The 18,170-nt window shown below is 52.5% G+C and overlaps 1 protein-coding gene across 1 annotated transcript in view; it reads right to left on the reverse strand.

The window, feature by feature from the left end:
* Positions 1-18,170, reverse strand: part of DNAH9 (dynein axonemal heavy chain 9) — a 205,871-nt gene that overhangs the window by 68,497 nt on the left and 119,204 nt on the right. The window contains exons 56-59 of the mRNA XM_071574021.1: positions 17,554-17,718; positions 13,784-13,924; positions 11,385-11,555; positions 8,699-8,821 (exon numbers count right to left, since the gene is read on the reverse strand). Of these exons, the coding sequence (XP_071430122.1) occupies positions 8,699-8,821; positions 11,385-11,555; positions 13,784-13,924; positions 17,554-17,718 (600 nt within the window). The remainder of the gene's footprint in view (positions 1-8,698; positions 8,822-11,384; positions 11,556-13,783; positions 13,925-17,553; positions 17,719-18,170) is intronic.

Genomic DNA, 18,170 nt, shown 5'->3' on the forward strand with positions numbered 1-18,170 from the left:
CCTGACAGTCCTCACTGTTCCACTCTATCCTGTCCCCAGAAGGTCCACATCTTTCTTACAAAGCAACACTCAAAGCTCAGAGCAGACTGCAGCAGAGCCTTGGCCAGCTCTGAGTGGAGGGCAGAGCCCCAGGCTCCTGCTCAGGGACTGTGGCCCTGAAGTGCTGTATGACACAGTGGCAGTGACACACAGGCCATGGGAGCCTCCACAAAAGGCCACCTCGTGTGCCCCAGCAGAGGCAAACCTTGGTGTTACCATCAGGGTTCCAGAGAGCATTCCCAGCTGGAAGTGAGCAGAGCACTGAGACTGGAACCTCCCAGCTGTTTGTGGAACCACCAGTGCCAGGGAAGGGGCACAGTCCTGGGCTCTGCCACACTGCAGCCATGAGGAGCTCCAACAGGACCTTCGGCAGTCACAGCATCATTTAGGTTAGAAATGACCTCTATATGAGCAGCACCACCATGTCCTCAAGTCCCACAGCCACATGCTGTTAAATCCCTACAGGGATGGGCACTCCAAACTCCCTGGGCAGCTGTGTCAATGCTTCATAGCCCTGTCTGTAAAGAAATTTTCCCTAATATCCAATCTAAACCTCCCCTGGCCCAGCCTGAGGCCGTGCCCTCTCCTCCTGTCCCTGTGCCCTGGAGCAGAGCCCAACTCCCCCCCCGGCTCCCCCCTCCTGGCAGGGATTGCAGAGCCAGAAGGTGCCCCCTGAGCCTCCTTTTCTCCAGGCTGAGCCCCCCCAGCTCCCTCAGCTGCTGCTCCGGCCCCTTCCCAACTCCATTCCCTGCCCTGGACACTCTCCAGCCCCTCAGTGTCTCTTGTCTGAGAGTCCCAGAACTGCCCCAGGGCTGGAGGTGCCTCAGCAGTGCCAGCACAGGGACAGTCCCTGCCCTGGTCCTGCTGCCACACCAGGGCTGGCACAGCCCAGGGGCCATTGCCCTCTTGCCCACCTGGGCACACCTGGGCACACCTGGGCACACCTGGGCTCATGTCCAGCCGCTGTCACAGCATCCCCAGGGCCTTTCCCAGCAGCAGTTTCTCAGGTGCTCTGCCCCAGCCTGGAGCTGCAGGGGTTGGTGTGACCCCAGGGCAGGATGAAGCCATTCATTCCCTCTCCTTCCACTTAGGGGGTGAAAGAACATGTCCATTCCCCCTGCCCAGGGGACAGCAGCCTTTGTGTAGGGTGCATTGAAAGCCAGAGGCTGTGGAGGCATCCAGGAAAACTCAATTTCCACTCTGCAATCAAGCCACAAGGTGCATCTTTACATATTTGATGTGATCACAATCTCTGCTGTATTTCAGATAAGCATCAGATCGTTTGCCAGCAGGTTAAAAAGGAAAAGGGGAAAAAAAAACATTTTCAGAGCAGCATTTCTGAGAGACATTGGGAATATTTCTCTGAGACTTCATAGAGAGGAGAGAAGAATGTGCTCAGGAAACTTCTAGATGAGAGCAGGTAAGTGTCCATTGAAATGTCAAAATCAGTGTTTTCCAAGATGCACTAAAAAGCTGTACATCTGAGGAAGGGAGTTAATGGAAGATATTTAATTGAGACTATGATTTTTGGCATACTAATAATTCTGAGTGTGGAAGGGAGCTGTGAGCTGCAGCCTTTGCTGTCTGACCATCCTGATCAAAGGATGCTGCTCGTGCACAGAACACAGTGGATGCAGCAGATCATGTCACAATGAATCTTTGAAAGGAATTAAAAACTTCCACATCTAGAAAGTACAAAAAGTGAAAGTTGGAAGAGAGATTTCTGCTCTTTTGTCCAAAAAATCCTGTTTTCTTAAAGGCAAACTATCTGATTTGGTGTTTTATCTCATAAGCCACACACAATCTTATCATCTGCATTCTGCAGAATTATAAATATGGAGCTGATATACTACTTTGTCTAGTGCTGTGCTCCTCCTCCAAAGCTGAATTCAGTACTTAGAGCTCATTATTCCACACCACATTTATTAACAATGCCCTTTCAGCAGCGTTTTCATATCTACATAATGAAAATCCTTCCTCTTCAGGAAAAGATGAGGGAAATGATTGGGCTGAAGGAGCAATGGGAGCCACCAGGTGTATTCCTGCTGCTCTTATCCCAGGGACACACCTGCACCAGCAAGGAAGAGGCACAGGAAATGCCACAAAGGAAATCAGGTTTGGGAGATGAGTCTGCAGAACCTGGAGCTGCAGCACTGCCTGAGGGCAGCCCCTGGGACCAGCCTGGCACAGTGAGTGGGACCAGGCTGGCACGGGGAGTGGGACCAGCCTGGCACGGGGAGTGGGACCAGCCTGTCACAGTGAGTGGGACCAGCCTGGCACCATGAGTGGGACCAGGCTGGCACAGTGAGTGGGACCAGCCTGGCATGGGGAGTGGGACCAGCCTGGCATGGGGAGTGGGACCAGGCTGGCACCATGAGTGGGACCAGCCTGGCATGGGGAGTGGGACCAGGCTGGCATGGGGAGTGGGACCAGCCTGGCATGGGGAGTGGGACCAGCCTGGCACGGGGAGTGGGACCAGCCTGGAACAGTGAGTGGGACCAGCCTGGCATGGGGAGTGGGACCAGCCTGGCACCGTGAGTGGGACCAGCCTGGCACCGTGAGTGGGACCAGCTTGGCACCATGAGTGGGACCAGCCTGGCACCATGAGTGGGACCAGCCTGGCACCGTGAGTGGGACCAGCTTGGCACCATGAGTGGGACCAGCCTGGCACCATGAGTGGGACCAGCCTGGCACCATGAGTGGGACCAGCCTGGCATGGTGAGAGCCACGTGGCCATCAGGAACACAGAGCTGCAGAGGGCACGGGGCAACAGAGCTCCCCATGGCATGGGTGGAGCTGGAGGAGGGGAGGGCCTGGCAGCAGGGACCACTGGGGCCACGGGGACACCCAGACAGTGGTGTCTGGGCCAGCTCTCCTCGGGAGCCACTTGTGGTGAGTTCAATCCCTGTATGGGCTTTGCCCTTCAGAGCTGGACTGCATGATCTTGGTGAGTCCCTTCTAGCTGAGAACACTCTGTGATTGTGTGATTCCTCCCACCCCCAGCTAGTCTGTGTGGTCAGAGATCAACCCTCATCTTCTCAAAAGGACTGATTTGGGCCAAGGCAACCATCCCAATGAGGACCACAAGAGCGTGGCCACTGGATCTGTCCATTGTGGTGGAGCCCCAGAAGATCCCAGCTCCACTCTGGGGATGCTCAGATGGCCTTTCCCAGGCACATCCAAAGTTCAGCTCTGCTGAACCCCTTGAAACACCAGCCTTGGCTGAACAGGTGTGACTGTGCCTCGTTGAGGCTCTGCCTCAGCCAACCAGGCCCACTGGTGGGCACGTGGTGTGAACTCAGGACTAGAACCACGGTCATGCACCCACAGAGCTGTCCCAGAGCCAGGCTGTGTCAGACTGTGGGACTGCCAGACCAGCACTGCTGCACAGGGAGGGGTGACATGCACAGTGCTCGCTCCTGCTGATCTGCCCCTGGTCTGTGCCTGCAGAAGATGTCCAGGCAGGAGCTCACCAGGAGCTGCACAATTCACCAGTGTCCTCCTGGCTCACATTGACTTTGGTGAACACCCAGAAATACCTGGGGTGGGACAGGCCAGGGGCTGCCCATAGCAAACAGTGGTTTGGGTGGTGGTGAGGGGAGTTCTGCTGGATGGACTCAGGTGCTTCCAGGGCCAGGAAACCACTGCTGGCTCATTTTACTTGTTAGGCTGGACAGAGTCTGGAAGACCAAACCAACTTAAACCCCACTGATGTCATTCTATGTCTATGCTCAGAGCAGAACCAGGGCAGGAGCTGTCTCTCCTAAACCTGGGTATAACTAAGCCTGGCTCAACAGGCAGCCTGGGCTTCACACAGGGCTGAAGGGACCACAGGGCATCAATACAGAGAAAACACAGCTCCCATCTAGGTAGCAACACCTTCATCTTAAGACACTGAACACCTTCCAGTAAAGAAAAGAAGTAAAAAAAGGAAAGGAAAACCCCTCCAGAGGGCAATCTCTAGATGGATTCCATGTTAATTCAATCACAAATGGGAATATTCAAATGGCCATCTGCATGTGGCCTCAGAGCCTGGGCAGTTCCAGCAGCACCATCTCCTCAGTCCAAGGTGTGTGCACACATTTACTGGGGAGGAAACCACCAGCCAGATCAGGAGAAATGGCCAACCTTGCATGAACACAAAAGATGTTCTCAGAAGTCCCAACAGAAATAAAACTTTTCAAGCCAGGCCCTGGGAGCACAGAGGGCGAGGAAGGTACAAGCTGTGAGAAAGGAAATTCAAAAGAGCCAGAAAACCTCCTGAGGAGTGAAAGAACACTCTGACCTTCTCCAGAGGTCACTGCTAAGGACCTGCAAGGACAGCCCTTAGGACAGAAATGACCATCTCTACTGACACCAAAGGTCCTGAAATGTCCCTGTGTTCCCCAAGTCCATCAGCACCTCTCAGAAAAGCCATGACTTCCCTACAAACCTTCTAACCAATATGTGGGTTTCTTCATTCAGAGCTGAATATTGGGCTTCCCTGGCTCGAGATTTACAGCAAAAGGCCCTGTGAAACTTGGTTCTAAACTTTAAAAAAAGCTGGACAACTAAATCCTAAAGGTGTGTCAGATGCTGCAGCACCACAAGCTGCAAACAGCAGCCCAGCTGCAAGGGACCATTGGGTTATGCCCTTCATTAATCATCCAACAACAATAAATAATAAGCCAAGTCACACGAGGCCACTTGAATGCCCAGAGCCCTCAACATGTAATGAGGTTTCTTTCGAAGTTAATGTGCCCAAAATGGGAGGCTCAGAACAAGCCACAAATATCAATATTGATTTCTGTTGGCACTATCTTGGCCAGAAGCCCCTGGCAAGAGGAGGCCTTTGGGCTGGAGCATTTTCAGTGTTTCTGTGGAAAATTAGCAGAATGCTGAATTTCACTTCGAATTTGAAATATGAATCTGAAATGTACTTTGCTCAAGCTTTGTTGAAGAAACAATTTATTATAGCACTTAATCTTCTTGATGAAAGAAAAGGAGATTTTAGCCTGCTAATAAGCTGTGTAGAAGCCATGACTAATTAACCTAATTATAGCAGTCTGTGACAAAATGTGATTGTACTAAACCCAAGCCTCAAGTAACTGGAATTGCCAAAAACTCAAAGGCTAATAAACCAACAGACATTAACAGAAAATAAACACTAATAAAGTTGATACCAACCATATCATTTATAGCAAAATCTCTACTACAATCCTCACAAAAGACAATCTGAAGGGTATTCACTATGTGAAAATCCTGAAATACATAAAATCAGTGCAGATTATTGGGAAGGGGCAGTAGCTCCTGGAGCTGTGCAGCTTTTGGGGCAGGGGGTGCAGGCTGGGGCTGGAGACACCTGAGAGACCTGTCCATCCTGCCCTGGCCCAGCCTGGCAGGAGGGGACATGCAGAGCAGCATTTCTGGGCATCACATGGTTTCCATCTCAGCCACAAAGCCCAAAGACTCAGCAGGGAAGAGGAAGGTGAGTGGGAAGGGCTCCTCTTGAAGAGAACCAGGGAAGGGACTGGAAGGGACAGCCCACCCTCAATTCCTGCCCTCCTCAGAGTGAGCCCCAGGGACTCCCCCATCAGTGACTCCATGATAAATGCCCCTCACTGCCAGTCTGGTTTGGCCCAGGGGGAACAGGGTGGGCTCTGCTGGGGCTGGGGCTGCTGCAAGGGGGAAGCCCTTGGTCAGGGACAACAGCCTGAGCTCTGAGCAGCAGCTGCTGGTCCCACAGCAGGGATGGGGCTCTCTGGGCACAGAGGGGCCCATTCTCCTGAGAGTGTCAGAATAACAGGATTATGGAACATTCTGAGCTGGGAGGGACCCACAAGGATCATCGAGTCCAACCGTCAGCCCTGAAAAGGCCCATCCCCAAGAGTCACCCCCTGTGCCCCAGAGCATCATCCAAACCCTCCTGCAGCTCTGGCAGCCTTGGGGCTGTGCCCACTGCCCTGGGGAGCCTGCTCAGTGCCCACCACCCTCTGGGGGAAGAGCCTTTCCCTGAGATCCAGCCTGACCCTGCCCTGGCACAGCTCCAGCTGTTCCCTCAGGTCCTGTCACTGGCCACAAGAGACATCAGAGCTGCCCCTCCAGGTGGGAGTGAGGCAAGAATAAATCCTGAGGAATGAATGACTGGGAATTTCTGACTCTTAATAATTATTTAATGACTATTTCTTCTGGTGTTTATGGCTCTGTGCTGGCATTGGACCAGCCTCATCACAGCAGTTGCACAGTCCTGGGGAAGCACAATGGGAACACCAAAGGCCATTCCATGCCCAGTGAATGGGACCGGCACCACAGTGGGGGGGAGCTCACAAAGAACTGCAAACCCAGAGGGTGCTTGGAGGATGTACCACCTGCAGACAGGTGGCAAAGGCATCCTTGGGCATTCCAGGGGTAACAGAATCACAGAGTTATTCAGGTTGGAAAAGACCTCAAAGATCACCAAGTCCAACCATCAACAGCATCACCACTAAAACATGTCCTCAAGTGCCAAGAAACATTATTTCTTTCCTAAGATGCTGTCCCAGTTCAGCAAGCTGGGCCCAGTTTATCCCTGAGTGGGTGTGCCCAAAGCTGGGCATTCCAAACCCTCTGGGCCATTGCCCAGCATCTGTTCCCAATGGCCCATTGGCAGCAGCTGCCCAGGGCACAGCTGAGCCCTCAGGCTGGGAGCTGGCTGGGAAAGAAGCCTGGCAGAGGAGCTGGGAGAACTGCCCTGCAGGGACTCCTTGGCACCTCCACACCCACCTGAGGGCTCAGCTCTGCCCATGGGCCAGCAACCATTCCAAAATCCCCCCTGACTGCCAGAGTCAGATCCCCCAGTGCGGAACTCCCTGCCCTGGGGGAGGCACTGGGGGCTCCCACCCAAACCTCAGGGGAGACAATCTTGGGCTCTGGGGACTGGGGAATCACTCGTTGGATTGAGAGGAGGATCAGACCGTGGCCAGGAGGAGCCCACCACTCTCCACCAGACTGTGCCATCATCTGCACCAACAGGTTTGTCACCTCCTTTTCCTTTGGACTCGGGGGAACCACGTGGGGCTCAGCACAGGGGCCACCAAACCCCCCTGTGTTTGTGCCCCAGGGGGCTGGGTTAGACTGCTGGGGTTGGGGGTTAAACCCAATTTCTCTTTGTGCCATTGCATTTATTGTAATATTGTTATTAAATTGTAACTCTGACTCATAATCTCTTTTGTGTTGGGTTTGTTTCTCCTGCCTGTTTACCTTTAAACCAGCACAACAGGCCACACACTCTGCACAGGCCAAAGGCAGAACATGCTGTTGCAATCCTGTGTTTCATGAGTTCGATGGCTGAGCGCTCCTGACTACATGCACTGACCCCAAATGTCCACTTAATTTGTCTTCAAAGAAGGAACAGAAGTAAAGCTGCTGCTGTCTGAGCAAAAGGTGATTAAGGAAAGGGTGTATGTTTTTTTTAAAATCCCTTCATTATTATGGAAATACACCTTTTAGAGGCTGAACAGAGCTGGTTTAGTGAGAAGTTCCAAGATTATTTTATGGCTGAAAATGTGATTGTGACATTTAATATGGGCTGGGTCAGGCAGAATGGGGCAGAGGCCTCGTGCCCACTGCCAGGGATGGGGCAGGGAAGGTGACTCCTGGTCAGGGCAGCCATGACTTGATCCAGATGGAATCACTGTGAGTCACCTGTGCAAGAAATATCAACTTTATTTGACTCCTGAACTTCAGTCTGCAACCTGGAGCCAAACTGTGTTACCTGAAGGACAGTGTTTGCCCAGTTAAGCCCAGTCCAGCATGGGCTTGCCCAGAAGGGCATGTGCCACCTTATGCCAGGGCTTCTGCAAGACTCTGGAAAGCCCCACCAAACCCAGACAAAGAGGCAAAGATATCAGGGATGTCTTGGGCCTGGAGGCAGATTTTCTGGCTGGTCACCCTCCAGGAACCAGATCCATTCTCCATGCAGAATGTGGGAAGGAGAGAAAGGGAAGAAACAAAGTCCCAGGTGACAATTTGGATACTAATTTGGATGTTTCACTCCTTGCCTTACAGCACCAGGAAAATACCCCACAAAGGCAGCACACTGTAAATAAAAGTGATTCTTTAATCACCCCAAGTGCCAGACACTGAGCAGAAGCCACAACCAAACAAAAGACACAATCTCAGCTCCAGCAAAGGGTGAATGAACCTGAGGAAGTTGGAGAATATTTTGAGCCCTTCCAGAAAACAAATCCCACCCTGGTGAATCAGATCCAAACCCAGCACTGCTCACATCTGTGGATAAATGGGAGCAAATATGAGATAACTCACACCTCCTTGGCATGCTCTTCCTCCCCTCTCCCTCCATGGCAGTGCCAGACCCGCCCATTGCCATGCCAGTGTTTTCCTGCAGCTCTGGCAGCTCTCTGAGTTTAGCACATCTCTGAAGATGCTCTTGCCAATCTGCAGTTCCCACATCCTCCCAACTGCTGTGACACCTCCATGTCCTTTACAGACCACCACCACAACCCCCCCAGAGGGTGTTCTCATCCTGGGAAGAGCCCACCAAGACAGTGTTGTACCTGCAGAACTCGCCATGTCTGTGACCTTTCTGTGGTCAGAACTTGGTTCACCAAGTGCCAGAAGGACCCCCTGCAGGGCTGAAAGGCTCTTAGAGGAGGATAAAGGGTGCTGATGGCTCAGGTACCTTGATTCCTCCCCAGGAATGGTCAGACAGGAACTCCACTGGGCTTGTGACTCCAGGTTGTGCTGGGTATCTCAGCAGGAAATCCAGCTCTGCTGGGTCGATTTCTTTACTCATCAGGAGTATCTGTAATGCCAAGAAAAGAACATATCCTTGAGCAGCAATAGAATCCAGCAGATTAATTACTCAACTCATGTACCTGTCAAATGTGTGGCTAAAATGTCCACGGTGCCCCTCGTTGGAGGGGTGTGATGTGATACCATGTAGGAGCTTTGGGCACCCCCAAAACAGGACCAGGAATGAGGATGGGGATTGGAAACAGAAGAGGAACAAAGCTGGGAAAACTCTGAGGCAAGGGCTGTGATCCAGGTGGATGGAGAACATCCCAAGGAGAAGTCCCTGGCAGCAGAGCTGGGCTGCAGGGTGTGCTGCAGTCCCTGGGCTTGGCATCCACAGCTGGAGAGCAGAGAACTCCCTTGAGGGGAACCAGAGCATCCCTAGGGAATGCCATCAGGGGCTTGGCCACCTCTCACTGTCTTGTTCAATGTAGAAACCAAATGGAGACCTCCCGAGCATGTTGTGGAAAATAAACAACAATCAACCAAACGGGAAGCAACAGCAACAAAACCCAAACTAAAATCCTCACCCCCCTCGTGGCCCCTGCGCCAAGAGAATGAGAAGGTCCCTCAGGTCTCAGGCACTGCAGAGTCCCTGGAACATTCCAATGCTTTTAGTACTAGTGGTGGCTTTTGGAAATAAACAGATTAGGACTGCCAGAGCCAGGGCTGAGATAATCAGGGAAAGCCATGGATGAGCCCAGCTCGAAGCGCAGTGGCAAAATTCTGACATCCCAAACTCCAAAACTCTACACACCTGCTCTGGGGGGGTGGAAATACCTGTGCTGGAGCAGGGAGTGTGTCATTTCCTTGTCACAGATCCTGGGCTGTAGCCCACTGATGCCAAGAGGGCAGTGGCACCTGCAGTGTGCCTGGCACCTCTCCTGGCTCCTACCACTAAGGGGCACGAGGGACTCGGTTCAAGAGTCAACTGCTTTTTGACCTGGGAGCATCCTGTGCTCATCACTCACCTGCCTCCACACACTGGCACTGGGGTGCTCCTGGCACCTCAAAGGGACCCACTAACTACTTTCAGTGTTTACTGTAGTTACAAGTACAATGTGTGCTACTTAAACACTTCGTTTAGAGATGTATGTTAGAAAATGTGGGTGTCCTGTGGGTCAGAATTACAGCTGACATTGCAAAATAGAAGCTGATTTTTCACACACCGATAATTTATTAACAAAACAGCTTGTTAGAGGCCATTTTTTCCCATGTATATATGTGTGTGGATATACACTTTTCCTTTTACACACAGGATTTTGTTGTGTAGAATTAAAAACCTCTTGGCCATCACTGAATTAAGGTTAGCCAGACTTGCAGTGTTTCAGCAGCTCAGCCTTCGTTCACAGCTGCATTGTGGGAGGTATTTTCCAGCCTTATTTATTCTGTGATTCTACATGTCAAGGCATTTCCACAGTCAGTCACTGTACAAACTTCATATCAACTTCATAATGTCACGCCAAGCACCATTTATTGATCGGATTTGGTGTCAGCAAAGGAATACACAAAGGTCTCCTTGCTCAGATTGTAGACTAAAAATTACAGAAACATACCTGACAAGGAACAGCAGCTATGCAGGAAACATCTCTTGGGGATAAAAGCAATAAATCTCCCAGGGCAGTTTGCTGTGCCCTTTTCTCCAGGTCCTGCAAGCAGGTCTTACTGTCTCCAACAACTTTGGTCAGGACAACTCAAACCCAACCCAGCACTTGTGAGTGTTATTGGTGAGAATCAGTCCTGTGGGAGCAGCTGAGGGAGCTGGGGGGGCTCAGCTGGAGAAAAGGAGGCTCAAGGGGCACCTTCTGGTTCTGCAATCCCTGCCAGGAGGGGGGAGCTGGGGGGTCAGGCTCTGCCCCGGGGCACAGGGACAGGAGGAGAGGGCACGGCCTCAGGCTGGGCCAGGGCAGGGGCAGGGGGCATAGCAGCAGGAATTTCTCCATGGAAAGGGTGGGCAGGCACTGGCAGGGACTGCCCAGGGAGGTTTGGAGTGCCCAGCCCTGGAGGTGTCCAAGGCAGGACTGGCTGTGGCACTCAGTGCTCTGGGCTGGGGGACAAGGTGGGCATCGGGCACAGGGTGGGCTCCATGGGCTGGGAGGGCTTTGCCAAGGTGGGCATCGGGCACAGGGTGGGCTCCATGGGCTGGGAGGGCTTTGCCAAGGTGGGCATCGGGCACAGGGTGGGCTCCATGGGCTGGGAGGGCTTTGCCAAGGTGGGCATCGGGCACAGGGTGGGCTCCATGGGCTGGGAGGGCTTTGTCAAGGTGGGCATCGGGCACAGGGTGGGCTCCATGGACTGGGAGGGCTTTGCCAAGGTGGGCATCGGGCACAGGGTGGGCTCCATGGGCTGGGAGGGCTTTGCCAAGGTGGGCATCGGGCACAGGGTGGGCTCCATGGGCTGGGAGGGCTTTGCCAAGGTGGGCATTGAGCACAGGGTGGGCTCCATGGGCTGGGAGGGCTTTGCCAAGGTGGGCATCGGGCACAGGGTGGGCTCCATGGGCTGGGAGGGCTTTTTCAACCTCAGGGATTCTGGGATTCTGGATCCCACCCAGCCCCTGCCCCCCGTGGCGGTACCTGGAAGGTGAGCTGGGCACTGTAGGTCAGCCTGTCGCACTCGAGCAGCCCCCGGGCCGTGTGCTGGAACACGCAGAGGGTGATGCTCTCGGTGAGGCTCTGAACGCGCTCTGGCAGCGCCTCGGCGGGCACTGCCCTCTCCAGGGCCCTCTGGAACACTGTGTGGAATGCCTGGGGGGACACACACAGCAGGACAGGGAGGGTGAGATGCCCTTGCCGTGCCCTTGGGGACCCCCTGAAGTATCACAGTCAGTGACACCCACTCCGATGTTGCATCTCTGCAGGGCAGGGGAACATCTGGAGACCAGACCCTGCATCTGCCTGCAGCTGTTCTTTGGGAACACAGAGCCTGGCACTGAGGACATTCCCTGTGACACTGAGCTCTCCAGAGCCCAAGGAAACATCACAGAGACAGGCAGAGGCAACTCAGACACAAGGGATACAGAAAATGTGTCTCTGCCCAAGGTGCTCCCAGAGGGATGACACGGGACATTTGCTCTGCAAATGTTGAGCCATCAGATAGTGGAGTTACCAGAGGACACAGAGAATCACAGACTGGTTTGGGTTGGAAGGGACTCCAACACAAGCTCATTTCATCCCAAGTCCCCTGCCATGGACAGGGACACCTTCCACTTGCCCAGGTTGCTCCAAGCACCATCCAACCTGGCCTTGGAGACCCGCAGGGATGGGGCAGTCACAGCTGCTCTGGGCAACCTGTGCCAGTGCCTGGCCACCCTCACAGGGAAGGATTTCTTCCCAATATTCCATCTATCCCTGCTCTCTGGCAGTGGGAAGCCATTGCTCATTGTCCTGTCCCTCCATCCTTCGTTTCCAGTCCCTCTCCAGCTCTCCTGGAGCCCCTTTAGGCACTGGAAGGGGCTCTCAGCTCTCTCTGGAGCCTTCTCTGCTCCAGGTGAACACCCCCAGCTCTCCCAGCCTGGCTCTAGAGCAGAGGGGCTCCAGCCCTGGAGCATCTCTGTGACCTCCTCTGGACCTGCTCTGTCAGGTCCACATCTTTCCTGTGCTGAGGACCCCAGAACTGGACACAATATTCCAGGTGGGGTGTCAGGAGAGCAGAGCAGAGGGGAAAGCACAGCTCCCACTGTGCAAATGTTTTGACTCAGAGAAAAGCAATTCCCCTAAATAATAACAATTTTAAGCAGTCCTGTGAGTGTTTTACTGTCTGGATCCAGCAAAGGCCTGGAAGAGAAGGGCAGGGAGCAGCAGCAGTGGGATGGAGCAGCCAGTGAAGTCCCCTGGGGATGGTGCCTGCATTGAGAACAACCCCCTTATATAAGAGAATAAGGATTCTTGCAACTACATTCCTGATCTAAATGAGAAAAGACAAAAAAACTTTCAGAGCCATCCAAAGAAAAACCATTTGCAAATTATCAAATGCAACTGGAAAAAGAAAATGAGAAAAAAAGATAAAACCCAAGTCCTGTTTAGCAATGCAAAGTCTGCTCAAGCTGGGCCCAGGTGAAGGAAACAACCAGGGCAAAACACATGGATGGCACCCACTGGACAAGGCCTGACTGTGTTGGCTGTGTTATTTTTGGGGTTCCACAAAGCAAAAATGATGCCTCAACCAATTAAAAGTAACATTGATACCTAATGCAATATTAATAATTGCAGATTGCATTTTCCTGCTTAACATTTCTTTAAATCCTGTTAAAACATGCTGCAGAGCAGCACATAAATCTTTGTGTTCTAAATTATGAGGGGCTCCCAGCTGTGTGGCAAGTATTCTAAAATCATCTCTGTGCATCTTTACACAATGTTTTATGATCTGTCATCAAAATTTATTAGATAAAAACATTTCACCCAATAATTCACCGTGTATTTATACACACTGCTAATATTAACTGGAAAACATAAAACAAACTAACTATGGAAGATGGAGATTGAAGGTGAAGCCTCAGGAACCCCTGGATCTATTATGGATGTGTAAAGAATGAATCTTTCAAAAGGCACAAAAGATATTCTGTACATTTTTCTGATAAAATTACTTCAACAAATGAGTTGTGGGTATCAAACAGAAAAGCTTCTTTGGGGATCAGGCTCAACATATTGTAGTCTCTTCTCAATCCCTTTTTCCAGGTCACTTGTCTAGGTAAGAAATGGTCTGGAAGAAGCCCTAGAGAAGCATGACAACTGATTTAACCCTCCAGCCTCCAAAACACCTTTCTTGGGATAAAAAAAAAAGTTTTTCCATTTATTAAAGCATTAAAACTGGAACTCCTCCTAAATGGGGCTTGGAGCAACCTGGGCTAGTGGAAGGTGTCCCTGTCCAGGGCAGGGGGTGGAATGAGATGGGCTTTAATGTGCCTTCCAGCCCTGTCTGTGGCTCTGTGACTCTCTGACCCTCAGAGGGAGGGGGAAGCCCAAGGGCTCAGCACCTTCAGAGAGAACTGGTACATGGGGTGGATGTTGTGCAGGTCCTCCATGGTGAAGAAGAGCAGCGAGGCCCTGGTGGCCGCCGGCCTGTAGTGCTCCCTGGCCTCGTTGATCTTGGCTTCTGTCACCTTGAACTGCTGCACCTGCAGGGAAACGGGGGACAGGATTCCTGGGAGAACACCCTGCAGCCAGTAGAATGTTTCCATGTATGCCTGGTGAACTGACCAGCCAATAGTGTGATGATATGTTGGATACAAGAGGAGATAAAAGGTGAAGCTGTAACTAAAAATAAAATGCTAAACTCCAAGTGCTCAGCCTTCTGATCAAGCCCTTCTGATGCTGCTGTGCCTGATCTCTTCTGACCATCATTAGCACCCCCCTTTACCCCTACAAAGGGTGACCCCAACCCCCAGGGACCAGCCTGTGTGCCCCAGCCATGGTGCAGCCAGGCTGGAGCTGCCCCTCAGCATCCTCCCCCTCTGCAACCATCCCATTTACCTGCATTTCCCCCCCACTTGCCCAGTCCTCCCCTCCAGACCTCTCTGAATTCCCTGCTCTTCACTGATTGGAAGTGTTTTCCTCCACAATGAGTTTCTCTATAGGGATAGATTGGGGGTCACCCTTTATTGGGGTCACCCTTTATTGGGGTCACCCTTTATTGGGGTCCCCTTATCCCGAGTAAGGGGCAGCGTGAATGACAGTCCAAGAGCTCAGGCACAGCAGGCAGCAGAAGGCTTTGATCAGAAGGCTTACAAGACTTTATTCAAGACAGTTCCACAGACAGCTCAGAGGAGTAATAGTAGTTCCCAGCAGATAGTTCTAGAAGTTCTAGTCTCACTCAGTAGCATCCACACCTTTTATATCCTCTCACATCCAACGTGTTATTGGTTAACCAATTCACCTCACATACACTGAAACATCTCATTGGCCACAGGACCACACACACATTCCAGGTAGCTCCCCTCTCTTTAAGGTAGAACTCTAAACTGCTTTCCTTAAGGGATGCACTCACTGTCACCCCAACATTTCTCCTGCTAATTGCCCCCTCCCATGCAGGTCCCCAGCAGCACAGGGCTGAGGAGCTGTCAGGCAGCTTCCCTGGGCTGGGAGCTGCCCATGTCCCCCAGCTCCCTGAGCTGCCTGCTGCCTTTCCAGGGCAGCACCCAACCCCCCTGGCTGGCCAGGCTGTGATGGACCTGTGCAAATCTTCTTGGCAGCAACACCAGCCCCTCATCATCTCAGTTTGTTCCTTCATTCCACTTCAGCAGCACAAAGTGACAGCCCTGAGCCTCTCCAGGGTTATTTTCCACTCTGGCTGTGTACAGACATGTCATGCAACATGGCCAGGAGCTGCTGAGCCACAGCTGACCCACCAGCTCAGCCAACCATGCTGTGGGATCACAGAACCACACAATGCACCTTAAAGTTCATCCCATCCCACACCCTGCCACGGGCAGGGACACCTTCCACTAGACCAGGTAGCTCCAAGCCCTGTCCAGCCTTGGACACTTTCAGGGATGGGGCAGCCACAGCTTCTCTGAGCAACCTGTGCCAGGGCCTGCCCACCCTCACAGCCAAGAATTTCTTACTAATCTCCAACCTCAGCTTAATGCCATTGCCCCTTGTCCTGTCAGTGCAGGAAGTCCCTCTCTGCCCCTCTCATTGGCTTTCTGTGGCAGAGCAGGGTTCAGCACCCGCTGTAGGAGCCAGCAGGGCATCCCACAGCCCCTGGAACACACACCATGGGGTCCCCTGAGCTGTGCCCTGAGCTGGTGTGAGCACATCTGGCTGGGGCACCAACCCTTCCCAGGGAAGCACAGAGCCTGGATCTGCTGAGTGCCGGCACCAGCATGGACCCTCACCCCCAGCACCTGAGGGCTGGGCCTGCCTGTGCCCATGGGCAGGGCTGCACCCATCAATGACTCCACTGAAATGAAAGCCAGGGTGGGGCAGGGACCTGCTTTCCACAAACAGAGCTGGGAGGACATTCATAGCAAGGACAATTCTGGGTGAACATTTTATTTTGTGTAGGGAGACCAAGAATAGAGTGAGGGTTGACTTGAGCAGCAAAGCCCTAACAGGGGTCTGCCACAGCCCCCCAGCTGGGCACAAACTCACAACATCCAGCTGCAAACTCCAAAATTCATCCCTGTTGGCACAGTGACCAGCTGTACAACCACAGCTGCTTTACACCCTGGAGCACTTCAAGAACATCTATTTCAAGAGGGAGATGCTAAACTTGGCAGGTCAAAACATCCCTTCAACATCCCCTTTGGGGATTCAGACAAACCCTCCTCAGGGAGCTGAAGGCATCTGATGCACCACGAATGGCTACAAGAAAGAATTCTGACTTTAAGGTGGAGGGAGAATCTCTTGGTTTCCTGGTCACTGAGGCCACACACAGGGAAGTGAGAGGCAGTTCCAGCCCAACCCCACCACAAGGGTGAGAGGCAGTTCCAGCCCAACCACACCACAAGGGTGAGAGGCAGTTCCAGCCCAACCCCACCACAAGGGTGAGAGGCAGTTCCAGCCCAACCCCACCACAAGGGTGAGAGGCAGTTCCAGCCCAACCCCACCACGAGGGTGAGAGGCAGTTCCAGCCCAACCCCACCACAAGGGTGAGAGGCAGTTCCAGCCCAAACACACCACAAGGGTGAGAGGCAGTTCCAGCCCAACCACACCACAAGGGTGAGAGGCAGTTCCAGCCCAACCCCACCACAAGGGTGAGAGGCAGTTCCAGCCCAACCACACCACAAGGGTGAGAGGCAGTTCCAGCCCAACCCCACCACAAGGGTGAGAGGCAGTTCCAGCCCAACCACACCACAAGGGTGAGAGGCAGTTCCAGCCCAACCCCACCACAAGGGTGAGAGGCAGTTCCAGCCCAACCACACCACAAGGGTGAGAGGCAGTTCCAGCCCAACCCCACCACAAGGGTGAGAGGCAGTTCCAGCCCAACCACACCACAAGGGTGAGAGGCAGTTCCAGCCCAACCCCACCACAAGGGTGTCTTACCCAGCCAGTGGGCAGGGGGAGGGCAGTTGTGGGCTGTGAAACATGGGAGGTGGTGCAGTCCCCAACCCTGAGGGTGTTCAAGGGACAACTGGACATTCTAGTTGACAAGGTGCAAATCACTCGCAGGTTGGACTCTATTGTCTTGGAGGTCTTTTCCAGCCCAAGTGACTCTGTGCCTGCAGAGGGAAGCAGCTGAATGGCCATACTGGAATCCTGCACAATCCTGGCAAGTTTCTCAAGTTCCCTCAGTGGCAGGAAACACCACTGTGCATTTCCCTGAGCCAGTCCATCCAGGTGGCAGTGCTGACACTCACAGCTCACACAAACACTGCGTTGCACTCTCAGGAATAGGAAGGTATGAAATGCCCAAGTTCCTGCAGATTTACTCAAGATCACAAACTCACCAGGTGCCAGTCCCTGGTCAGCACTAAAATGCAGCTGAACTGAGGCAGAGTGGTGTGCTCAGGATTAGGCTGGAACAGTGTAAAGCTGCCTTGATACAGTGTGTAAACTTCATTGTCTTTACATCAGACACTGAAGTTTTCACTTGGTCTTAAATAGGTCATTTAACACAGAAAAGCTCCAAAGAACCAAATGGCCTGAAGCTGAAGGATTGAGAGCACTTCAGTTTAAACCAATTCCTACTCCCTGCTCAGCAGAAGGAGCAGAGATGGGCAGAGCAGAGGTTACATTCCACTCAGAAATCCTCCAAGGTAACACCACACATACACTTCTCCCCAGGCTATCACTGCCTTTGTACCTTCTCCTCAATTTCTGCTGCTGTCTGTTTAGTGGTCTCCAAGTTCTCCACCAGTGCTGTGTCTCCCAGGAAATTCCCAGATGCTGCTGACAGCCGAGAGAGCAAGTTGTCCTCTAATGTTTTCAAGGTGATCTTGAATCCATTCTGCTGCTTTGTGAGATCTGACTGCAAAGGACAAATTCAGAGACTTTTAGCCACAAACACGTGGTAGAGGAAGGATTAAACACCTGCCCATGGGAACAGGCTTCTCACTGACAATTGCCATAGTCCAGTAGCACTTATTTCTACTCTGTGTGACTCCTGGGAGCAGACAGAGCTCTGGGATCACTCCATATCCAATAAGACATCAGAGAAACCTTGAACAGCACAGAAAGAACAGGAGATCTGAGCCCTTTCACTTGGAATGTATTAAAATACTGGAAATGAACCAGGAAGAAAAGACCTTTATTCCCATCTCAAACATATCTCTGGTATCTTTGCACCTGATTTTTTGGGCTCAAGTCAGCCTGGACTGTTCCTGCTGGTCCTCATCCCTCCTGGAGAACCTCTGCACTTGCTCCTCCACAGCCCCAGCAGTGACACCAGCAATGGGAGCCAAGGGGATAAACCCTGATGGC

The sequence above is a fragment of the Pithys albifrons genome, chromosome 19 (assembly GCF_047495875.1).
Source record: "Pithys albifrons albifrons isolate INPA30051 chromosome 19, PitAlb_v1, whole genome shotgun sequence".
In the NCBI taxonomy this organism is placed as follows: Eukaryota; Metazoa; Chordata; class Aves; order Passeriformes; family Thamnophilidae; genus Pithys; species Pithys albifrons.